This window comes from Stegostoma tigrinum, chromosome 11 (genome assembly GCF_030684315.1).
Source record: "Stegostoma tigrinum isolate sSteTig4 chromosome 11, sSteTig4.hap1, whole genome shotgun sequence".
Classification (NCBI taxonomy): domain Eukaryota; kingdom Metazoa; phylum Chordata; class Chondrichthyes; order Orectolobiformes; family Stegostomatidae; genus Stegostoma; species Stegostoma tigrinum.
Genome location: NC_081364.1, coordinates 2,876,696 through 2,888,869, shown reverse-complemented (window position 1 = coordinate 2,888,869; position 12,174 = coordinate 2,876,696). Strand labels below are relative to the sequence as shown.

General features: G+C 47.0%; 1 protein-coding gene across 1 annotated transcript in view; it reads left to right on the top strand.

Annotated features, from left to right (window-relative positions):
• The window catches only part of xpc (xeroderma pigmentosum, complementation group C), a 55,453-nt gene that overhangs the window by 4,763 nt on the left and 38,516 nt on the right, over window positions 1-12,174 (top strand). The window contains exons 2-4 of the mRNA XM_048548140.2: window positions 2,610-2,817; window positions 3,713-3,804; window positions 4,767-4,887. Coding sequence (XP_048404097.1) covers window positions 2,610-2,817; window positions 3,713-3,804; window positions 4,767-4,887 — 421 coding nt within the window. The remainder of the gene's footprint in view (window positions 1-2,609; window positions 2,818-3,712; window positions 3,805-4,766; window positions 4,888-12,174) is intronic.

Sequence of the window (12,174 nt, the reverse complement as noted above, 5' to 3'; positions counted from 1 at the left end):
TATGGATTTTCAAAAGGCATTTAATAAAGTACCACATGTCAGGCTTGTCAGTCAGGTTAGAGGTTATGGAGTAAGGAGGGACAGTGGCAACATGATTTTAATAAGTGGCAGAATGACAGGAAACAAACCTCGAGGGGTCTGAATAGAGTAGAGACCGAGAAACTGTTCCCATAGCAGAATTGTTGGGAGCCGGTGAATGCTAAAGAGATCAAGGAACTAGGGCAAACATGACAGTTCTTTATGCAGTGAGTGGCTGGATCTGGAATATGCTGCCTGAGAGTGTGGTGAAGACAGATTCAGTTGTGACTTTAAGAAGAGAATTTAATCATTATCTTAACGGGAAAAATATGCGAGGCTGTGGGGAAAAGGTTGAAGAGTGGCACTCAGTGAATTGCTCTGAAGAGAGCCAGCGCACATACAGCGTGCAAACTAGCCTCCGAGCTGGATCTTTTCCATTGTTTTATAGCAAGATGTTACAGTGCAGCCAATAACGGCACTTGATATGTGACAGGTACTGTAATTGAGGAACTGGGCTAGTTGGTTAGCTCAGCTTGCTGTATGGCTGGTCTGCAAGTCAGGGTGACGTCAATTGTGAGAATTCAATTCCTGCAGGCTGAGCAGGAGAGTCCGTCACGGTGACCTCGGTCCTCTGGGTGTATGATGACTATCTTTAATGTAGGAAATGCAGCAGTTGAATTGTGCACAGCAAGCTCCCACAAACAGCAGTGTGATAATGACCGAATCATCTATTTTAATAATATTGTTTGAAGAGTAGATTTTGACCTGGTTACTGGGCGCAACGCTGCGACTCCTCTTCAAAATTGTGACCATAACTTTTTTAATGTCCACCAGATTCAGCAGGTTGGACCTCAGTTTATTTTCATCATCCAAAAGACAGGTCAGATTTCAGAAGGACCTGAGAGGCAACTTCTTCACACGGAGAGTGGTGTGTATATGGAATGGGCTGCCAGAGGAAGTGGTTGAGGCAGATACAGTAGCCACATATAAAAAATATTTGTATAGATCCATGGATGGGAAGGGTTTAGAGAGATATGGACCGAATGCAGGTAATTGGAACTAGCTGAGTGGGCACCGTGGTCCAGTTTGGGTCGAAGAGCCGGTTTCAATGCTGTGTTAGTCTATGACTCAATGACATGACCTCCGATAGTACAGTACTCCTTCAGTACTGCATTGAGAACATCACTGGGAGATTCTATGCTTGAATTTCTGGAGTAGTATATAAACTCATGGCCCTCTGACTCCAGTGAGAGTGATGCCAACTGAGACTATCACACAAAAGCAGTTATAGGAATGCCAGATTACAAAGTGTGTAGCTGGCTGAACACAGCAGGCCAAGCAGCATCTCAGGAGCACAAAAGCTGACGTTTCGGGCCTAGACTTTTCAGGAATGCCATAGTGTGTTTTTATTTTATCCTTTGTTGGGAATTTCATTAATCTTGTGGTTTCAATCACAAGGTTGACCAAAACTAGGTGAGTACATTCTTAATCTGAGCACGTGAGATGTTCTGAGGACCTGCAAAGATGTGAATTTCTACCAGGGAGTGTCAGCATTGATATCACATGTAAATCTATCTAAATTACATTAAATATATGTCATACAGGATGACCATTCAGCCCAGCCATAATTTCTGCTGTCAGGAGCTTCTTCCCATCCTTAATCCTCAAATCCTTTCTCACTGAAATATTAATCCAGCTACCCTCTTAAACATTCTCTCTACCTCACCCATCCCTTATGGTAGCGAGTTCTGCATTCTTAGCACTCTCTAGATGTAGATGTTTGTTTGGAATTCCTGCTCAGATTTAACATTTTGGCAAGAAGAACAGAGGAGTTGGATATTATTTAAATGGAGAAAGACTGCAGAAAATTAGAGCTGAAGGATTTACGAGTCCTCATCCATAAATCGCAAAATGCCAATGTCGCAGTTCAATGGCTGATGGGGAAAGCAAAAGGAGTATGAAAGTAATTGTTGAAGCTGTACAGAGCACTAGTTAGACAGCCCCTAGAATACTTGAGATAACAAGGTGTGGAGCTGGAGGAACACAGCAGGCCAAGCAGCATCAGAGGAGCAGGAAAGTTGACATTTTGGGTCTGGACCCTTCTTCAGAAATGGGGGAATACTTGCACAGTTTTGGTCCCAATATGTAAAGAAAGATATAGTGACTTTGGAGGCATTCCAGAGAAGGTTCGCTTGGCTGATCCTCGATATGGAGGGACTTGGGAAGGACAACTGGATTGGGTGGTTGTACTGATTATAACAAGATCAGACAGATGGACCTCAGAGTATGAGTTTCCTGATTTGGGCTGTTAATCCAGTCCAATCAGGGAGCCCTGGCTGACAGATAAGAATGGGAAGGTCAGACATCCTGTTCACTGGGAGCTGGCCCCGACAAAGCCGGACCAGTGTTACGCACAGTCCACGTGTAAGTAAAGGGCGACTTAGTGATGAGATACCGGCCTCTGTGGGGTTATTCCCTTGTTTTGTGGCCATTTTCCACTACTTCCATTTAACCTGTAGCTGCCACATACTGGGACATCTGTATTTTTTTAATGCACTATGATGACTCCTTCTCGTTCCCTTTATGAACAGATGACAGCCAGGATTTTGAACCTGAAAAGCCTCTGGCAAAGCCTAAACGTTGTGGAAGGGGCACAGCAAAGGCGGACGCCAGCCTGAGCCCTCAGGGGAAGAGCGCCAGAGGAAAGAAACTGCCGAAAACCAGAGAGAGAAAAAAATGCCCTTCAGTCAAAGAAGAAGGCAGTAAAGAGATACAACGTGCTTCAGCTACCACTGGGAGGTAAACCTCTCTGGGAATGGGCAGACTTAATGGGCCAAATGGCCACGTCCTGCACTATAACACTTCTGCGAGTAGAACTATAACAGGTTATAACAAAAACAAAGTTGCTGGAAAAGCTCAGCAGGTCTGGCAGCGTCAGTGAAGGAGAAAACAGAGTTAATGTTTTGGTTCTGGTGACCCTTCCTCAGAACAGGACCCAAAACGTTAACTCTGTTTTCTCCTTCACAGATGCTGCCAGACCTGCTGAGCTTTTCCAGCAACTTTGCTTTTGCTCCTGATTTACAGCATCCGCAGTTCTTTCGGTTTTTATAGCAGGTTATAATTCTGGGCAACGTTGGTGAATAACTCTGTGTTAATCCTCTCTGAAACTCAGTGTGTTGGAGGATCAGCTCCCTGTTCAGTTTCAGTAACATGAGGCACTTTCAGTGGACCACTTTCAATATCTCCTAATGAGCAGACTGTACTAAAATCAGGATGGAGAGCTACGTAGAATATTGACCCAAGTCAGTCAATAAATCAGTGTTGAAATGTCTCTAAATTCGCTTGCTGGAGTTTAAATTACTTGTATTTCTCTCTTCCAGGCAAATCATTTATTGTTTTGTTTCAAATTTCCAGCATTTGCAGTTCTTTGTTTTATTTAAGTCATTTATTGCATGGAGGGAAAACACCATCTAAGAGAAAATCAGTGACAGCCTAATACTCTATCTGCAGTATTGGCTTTCCCTCCCTTTTTAAACTGAGAGCTAGAGTTTCGAACAATGAGGCATATTTTAACAGCATCATTATCAGCCCAGAGGAAAGCACTTAACAGAGGCAGATGATAGAACCTGCCACTTCCTCTCTCTCAGTTTGTCTGGAGCTAATTGTATTCACGTTCTCTGTAAAATCTCCACAGGTCGATGGATGCAGCAAAACAGCAGAAAGAAACTAGCTCCCAGGAAGATGACAGTACAGAGGATAGTGAAGATGAGTGGGAGGAAGTGGAAGGTAGGTGAACAAACATTATCACAGACTAATAGGGATGTAATTTTACCTGACCCGCCAAATGGATACCCTGGCATTCAACCTGGTTTCAATGCAACTCTAATTTGCAGTACTCTTCTTAACCTGTCCCTAAGTGCAACCTTTCAGTTGAAACGGGAGGGAGTTTTACTCTGTATCTAATCCCATGCTGCCCTTGTCCTAGGAGTGTTTGATGGGACAGTATAGAGGGAGCTTTACTCCAAATATGACCTCGTGCTGTCGCAATCCTGAGAGTGTTTGATGGGGACAGTGTGGAGGAGATATTCCTTTTGTTTGAACGAGTAGAGGAAGCTTTACTTCAGTTTCAAAGAATAAAGGTATATAAGGAGCTTTACACTGGTTCTGAGCCCATCCTGGGAGTGTTTGATGGCAATCGTATATCTGTATACTGTCGCCCTGTACACTATCTATACTCTGTATCTAACCTTGTGCTGTCCGTGTCCTGGGTGTGTTTGATGGTGTTGAGGGATCTTTACTTTCTGCTTAAAAGAGTAGAGGGAGTTCTGCTGTCTATCTAGCCCTGTGCTGTCCCTGTCGTGAGCGTATTTAATGAAACAGTGCAGAGCGTGCTTTATTCTATATGTAAACCCATGCTGTAGTGAGAGTGTTTGATGGAAATAGTGCCAAGGGAGATTTACTTTCCATTTAAGAGTAGAGAGACCTTTAGTCTGTATCTAAATCCATGCTGCCTCTGTCCTGGGATGGTCAGATGAGAACAGTGTAGACGGAACTTCACCCCCCACCCTGTGTCTAACCCTGTGATATACCTGTCCTGGGAGTATTTAATCCTGCCGCTGTCCTATTTTCTGTCACTGTGAGGTGTATATTGCTTCATCTTTTTGAGTCATTAACTGATGTTGAATGACTACCCAATGGTATAGAGTATCTCAGAATTTAATCATTCTTTCCTTTCCTATCTCTGACAGAGCTCCAGACCTCTATGCCAGAAGAACCATCTGCCACTCCATTTCCTGAATCCACCATCCCTGCAAAACCACTCGAGATTGAAATCGAAAGCCCAGCATATGCCAAGAAGAAAGAGAGAAGGCCTGTGACCTATAATCACTTTTGAATTTACTGCTGCCATTATCAGAATTCAGCCTGACATCATCTTTTTCACCCTCTGCGGCAGCTCTCTCTCTCTCTCTCTCTCTCTCTCTCTCTCTCTCTCTCTCTCTCTCTGTCTCTCCCCCTCTCTCTCTCTCCCCCTCTCCCGCCCCTCTCTCTCTCTCTGTCTTTCTTTCTTTCTGACTCAGAACGTCCTGTAGTCACGCACTGTAAGTACACCAGACAGAAGTCTGGCTCTCACTGTTATACGCAAGAAGATCTGAATCCACTCTTACATGAAAGTTTTATTTCTGTTAACTGCATTCTATAAATATACATCACACTGACTACTAACTCTCGATATTTATACAATCAATTCACACCCCCAGTTTAAAAAAAACCCTTACCTAATATATCCGTCACCTGTTCCCTCATTCCATTACACGTCAGGCATCTCTTCACATTATGTTACACAATGACAGCCTCCACTGTCCACACCAGGACAAAATACAACATGGTCAGCTGTTGTCTTTCAGCAGGGGGAGTTCTGAACAAGGACTACAATGTTCAAATTAATCAGGCTGTTCAGGAGTGATGTCAGGCAGGATGTTTTCACACAAAGGGGAGTGGAAATAAGAAATAGGAGAAGTAGGCCATTCAGCCCCTAGACCCTGCTCCACTGTCATGGCTGATCCCACGTTCCTCATTTCCACCTTCCAAACCCACGCCCACTTCCATGTAGAAGGACAAGGGCAACAGACACATGGGAGCACCACTCCATGCAAGTTCCCCTCCAACCCACTCACCATCCTGACTTGGAAAAATATCATCGTTCCCTCACCGTTGCTGGGTCAAAATCCTGGAATTCCTTCCATAAGGGCACTGTGAGTCAGCCCACAGCACATGGACTGCAGTGGTTCAAGAAGGCAGCTCACCTCCACCTTCTCAAGAGGGCAACTAGGGACGAGTAATAAATGCTGGGCCCAGTCTGCGCTGCCCACACCCCGTGACTGAATTTAACAAAAAAGCTTTCCTATATTCCGCCCATAATCCTTGATTCTCTGAATGATCAAGAATCGGTCAATCTCAGCCTAAACGTACACAAGGAGTCTGCCCCACCGCTCTCTCTGGCAAGGAATTTCAAAGACTCTCCACTCTAGAAGACATTCCTCCTCATGTCAGTTTTAAAATCATCCCCCATTATTCTGAGACCATGCCTTCTGGTCCTAGACTCTCTGATGAGGGAAACATCCTCTAAGCATTAACCCTGTCAAACCCCTTAGGAATCCAATATATTTAAGTGAGATCACCTCCCATTCTTCTATCAGCTGTGCTCTGAAAAGACCAAGCAAGACACTCAGTTGAAGGGCAGTTTAGGATACGAAACAGATGCTTGCATTTCCAGAAATCACTTGTTAAATAATGAAACATAAAGTACCTGCCACTGGCTGATTTTTGAACGGTACTTTATAATGGTCAAGATACGAAACAAAAAAAACCAGAAATTATTACAGAAACTTGGCAGGTCTATCAGCATTTTTTGAGAGAGAAACAGAGTTAATATTTTGAGTCTTTCAGAATTGGAAAATGGTGTCATTTATGCGAACGATGGGAGGGTGTTGGGGAGGGAAGGGAGGAAGTGGGTAGGTGGAAATGAAACCCAGAGAAAGCTGTTTCTTTCTCTTCTTTAATTCTCTCTATTAGTTTTCCATCAGCAATCCCTTTGTCTGCATAACTTTGTTTTTTCTCTATGTCCTATTCTGTTAAGGGTGCTATATAAATACAAATGATTGTTGTTGTTGTCCATTCTGTAACCTCTCCCGACCTCGTAACCTCCACACGCCCCGGACAATTCTTCATTGTCCATTCTGTAACCTCTCCCTACCTCTTAACCTCCACACGCCCCGGACAATTCTTCGTTGTCCATTCTGTAACCTCTCCCGACCTCTTAACCTCCACACGCCCCGGACAATTCTTCGTTGTCCATTCTGTAACCTCTCCCGACCTCTTAACCTCCACACGCCCCGGACAATTCTTCATTGTCCATTCTGTAACCTCTCCCTACCTCTTAACCTCCACACGCCCCGGACAATTCTTCATTGTCCATTCTGTAACCTCTCCCTACCTCTTAACCTCCACACGCCCCGGACAATTCTTCATTGTCCATTCTGTAACCTCTCCCGACCTCGTAACCTCCACACGCCCCGGACAATTCTTCATTGTCCATTCTGTAACCTCTCCCGACCTCGTAACCTCCACACGCCCCGGACAATTCTTCGTTGTCCATTCTGTAACCTCTCCCTACCTCTTAACCTCCACACGCCCCGGACAATTCTTCGTTGTCCATTCTGTAACCTCTCCCTACCTCTTAACCTCCACACGCCCCGGACAATTCTTCGTTGTCCATTCTGTAACCTCTCCCGACCTCGTAACCTCCACACGCCCCGGACAATTCTTCATTGTCCATTCTGTAACCTCTCCCGACCTCGTAACCTCCACACGCCCCGGACAATTCTTCGTTGTCCATTCTGTAACCTCTCCCGACCTCGTAACCTCCACACGCCCCGGACAATTCTTCGTTGTCCATTCTGTAACCTCTCCCTACCTCTTAACCTCCACACGCCCCGGACAATTCTTCGTTGTCCATTCTGTAACCTCTCCCTACCTCGTAACCTCCACACGCCCCGGACAATTCTTCGTTGTCCATTCTGTAACCTCTCCCTACCTCGTAACCTCCACACGCCCCGGACAATTCTTCGTTGTCCATTCTGTAACCTCTCCCTACCTCGTAACCTCCACACGCCCCGGACAATTCTTCGTTGTCCATTCTGTAACCTCTCCCTACCTCTTAACCTCCACACGCCCCGGACAATTCTTCATTGTCCATTCTGTAACCTCTCCCTACCTCTTAACCTCCACACGCCCCGGACAAGTCTTCGTTGTCCATTCTGTAACCTCTCCCGACCTCTTAACCTCCACACGCCCCGGACAATTCTTCGTTGTCCATTCTGTAACCTCTCCCTACCTCTTAACCTCCACACGCCCCGGACAATTCTTCGTTGTCCATTCTGTAACCTCTCCCTACCTCTTAACCTCCACACGCCCCGGACAATTCTTCATTGTCCATTCTGTAACCTCTCCCTACCTCTTAACCTCCACACGCCCCGGACAATTCTTCGTTGTCCATTCTGTAACCTCTCCCTACCTCTTAACCTCCACACGCCCCGGACAATTCTTCGTTGTCCATTCTGTAACCTCTCCCTACCTCTTAACCTCCACACGCCCCGGACAATTCTTCGTTGTCCATTCTGTAACCTCTCCCTACCTCTTAACCTCCACACGCCCCGGACAATTCTTCGTTGTCCATTCTGTAACCTCTCCCTACCTCTTAACCTCCACACGCCCCGGACAATTCTTCGTTGTCCATTCTGTAACCTCTCCCTACCTCTTAACCTCCACACGCCCCGGACAATTCTTCGTTGTCCATTCTGTAACCTCTCCCTACCTCTTAACCTCCACACGCCCCGGACAATTCTTCATTGTCCATTCTGTAACCTCTCCCTACCTCTTAACCTCCACACGCCCCGGACAATTCTTCGTTGTCCATTCTGTAACCTCTCCCTACCTCTTAACCTCCACACGCCCCGGACAATTCTTCATTGTCCATTCTGTAACCTCTCCCTACCTCTTAACCTCCACACGCCCCGGACAATTCTTCATTGTCCATTCTGTAACCTCTCCCTACCTCTTAACCTCCACACACCCCGGACAATTCTTCATTGTCCATTCTGTAACCTCTCCCTACCTCTTAACCTCCACACGCCCCGGACAATTCTTCGTTGTCCATTCTGTAACCTCTCCCTACCTCTTAACCTCCACACGCCCCGGACAATTCTTCGTTGTCCATTCTGTAACCTCTCCCTACCTCTTAACCTCCACACACCCCGGACAATTCTTCATTGTCCATTCTGTAACCTCTCCCTACCTCTTAACCTCCACACGCCCCGGACAATTCTTCGTTGTCCATTCTGTAACCTCTCCCTACCTCTTAACCTCCACACGCCCCGGACAATTCTTCGTTGTCCATTCTGTAACCTCTCCCTACCTCTTAACCTCCACACGCCCCGGACAATTCTTCGTTGTCCATTCTGTAACCTCTCCCTACCTCTTAACCTCCACACGCCCCGGACAATTCTTCGTTGTCCATTCTGTAACCTCTCCCTACCTCTTAACCTCCACACGCCCCGGACAATTCTTCATTGTCCATTCTGTAACCTCTCCCTACCTCTTAACCTCCACACGCCCCGGACAATTCTTCGTTGTCCATTCTGTAACCTCTCCCTACCTCTTAACCTCCACACGCCCCGGACAATTCTTCATTGTCCATTCTGTAACCTCTCCCTACCTCTTAACCTCCACACGCCCCGGACAACTCTTCGTTGTCCATTCTGTAACCTCTCCCTACCTCTTAACCTCCACACGCCCCGGACAATTCTTCGTTGTCCATTCTGTAACCTCTCCCTACCTCTTAACCTCCACACGCCCCGGACAATTCTTCGTTGTCCATTCTGTAACCTCTCCCTACCTCTTAACCTCCACACGCCCCGGACAATTCTTCGTTGTCCATTCTGTAACCTCTCCCGACCTCTTAACCTCCACACGCCCCGGACAATTCTTCGTTGTCCATTCTGTAACCTCTCCCTACCTCTTAACCTCCACACGCCCCGGACAATTCTTCGTTGTCCATTCTGTAACCTCTCCCTACCTCTTAACCTCCACACGCCCCGGACAATTCTTCGTTGTCCATTCTGTAACCTTTCCCTACCTCGTAACCTCCACACGCCCCGGACAATTCTTCGTTGTCCATTCTGTAACCTCTCCCTACCTCTTAACCTCCACACGCCCCGGACAATTCTTCATTGTCCATTCTGTAACCTCTCCCTACCTCTTAACCTCCACACGCCCCGGACAATTCTTCGTTGTCCATTCTGTAACCTCTCCCGACCTCGTAACCTCCACACGCCCCGGACAATTCTTCGTTGTCCATTCTGTAACCTCTCCCTACCTCTTAACCTCCACACGCCCCGGACAATTCTTCGTTGTCCATTCTGTAACCTCTCCCGACCTCGTAACCTCCACACGCCCCGGACAATTCTTCATTGTCCATTCTGTAACCTCTCCCTACCTCTTAACCTCCACACGCCCCGGACAATTCTTCGTTGTCCATTCTGTAACCTCTCCCTACCTCTTAACCTCCACACGCCCCGGACAATTCTTCGTTGTCCATTCTGTAACCTCTCCCTACCTCTTAACCTCCACACGCCCCGGACAATTCTTCGTTGTCCATTCTGTAACCTCTCCCTACCTCTTAACCTCCACACGCCCCGGACAATTCTTTGTTGTCCATTCTGTAACCTCTCCCTACCTCTTAACCTCCACACGCCCCGGACAATTCTTCGTTGTCCATTCTGTAACCTCTCCCTACCTCTTAACCTCCACACGCCCCGGACAATTCTTCGTTGTCCATTCTGTAACCTCTCCCTACCTCGTAACCTCCACACGCCCCGGACAATTCTTCATTGTCCATTCTGTAACCTCTCCCTACCTCTTAACCTCCACACGCCCCGGACAATTCTTCGTTGTCCATTCTGTAACCTCTCCCTACCTCTTAACCTCCACACGCCCCGGACAATTCTTCGTTGTCCATTCTGTAACCTCTCCCTACCTCTTAACCTCCACACGCCCCGGACAATTCTTCGTTGTCCATTCTGTAACCTCTCCCTACCTCTTAACCTCCACACGCCCCGGACAATTCTTCGTTGTCCATTCTGTAACCTCTCCCTACCTCTTAACCTCCACACGCCCCGGACAATTCTTCGTTGTCCATTCTGTAACCTCTCCCTACCTCTTAACCTCCACACGCCCCGGACAATTCTTCATTGTCCATTCTGTAACCTCTCCCGACCTCTTAACCTCCACACGCCCCGGACAATTCTTCGTTGTCCATTCTGTAACCTCTCCCTACCTCTTAACCTCCACACGCCCCGGACAATTCTTCGTTGTCCATTCTGTAACCTCTCCCTACCTCTTAACCTCCACACGCCCCGGACAATTCTTCGTTGTCCATTCTGTAACCTCTCCCTACCTCTTAACCTCCACACGCCCCGGACAATTCTTCGTTGTCCATTCTGTAACCTCTCCCTACCTCTTAACCTCCACACGCCCCGGACAATTCTTCGTTGTCACTGGTTAGATTTAAGGACGATGTTGCCTTGGATGAAGTGTTTCTGTTACGAAAGGAGGTTGGGCAGATTGGGGTTGTTTTCCTTAGAGAAGAGGAGACTGAGTGGGGCGTGACTGAGATGTATAATATTCCGAGCGATTTGGAGGAATCCTTCCCCTTGATGGAGGGATCGATGACTGGGATGGGGGGAATAGATTGAAGGTAAGGGCCAGGAGGCTCAGTGGGATGTGAGGAAAAGCTTTTTCACCCGGAGGCTGGTGGGAATCTGGAACTGAGTGGCTGCAGGGACAGACGACAGAAACCCTCATTGCTCTGAAGTAGTATTTAGATGTACATTGCAATAGCACGACATACACGCCTCTGGGCGAAGTGCTGCAAAATGGGATAAGGATAGAAGGGTATTTTTTTTAAACTGGCATGTGGAAAATGGGCCAAATGTCTGTGCTGTAGATCTCTGTGTCTGGGACCCATCTCCATCCAGTTTGTAGAGACATGACAAGGCATAGTACAAAATAAATAAATAAAATATAGACTTCTACATGGAACAGCCCATTCAATACCCCACCAGCTTCAGCCCTTAACAAATTTAACTCTTGCTGTGATCTACAAGGTTTAGGGTTCACAGCAACAACCTGGAGTGTATTGACACTTTCAGTCAATGGTCTGAGGGAATGCGGCTCTGATGGTGGGTGCCATGTTTTTTGATGAAATGGTAAACTCCATCCTCCTATCCAATATTCTCCCCCACAACCCCCACCACCAACAACACCCCCACCACCATCCCCACCAACAACACCGTGTCTGCCCAGTTGTGTGGCTGTAAATGAAACAAGGACCATTACTTTGAAGACAAGCATTGAAACCTATCACCAGTTTCCTGGGGCCAACATTTATCCCTTCACAAACATCGCTAAAGCATTATTTGATTATGCTGAGCTGGCACGAAAGAGAAGTTGAGACAAGGGGCAGTTCACCGTGAATCTTGGTGAATGAAGCAGGGGAAGGCCTGAGGGGCTGAATGCAGTACTCCCGCTCCTGCTTCT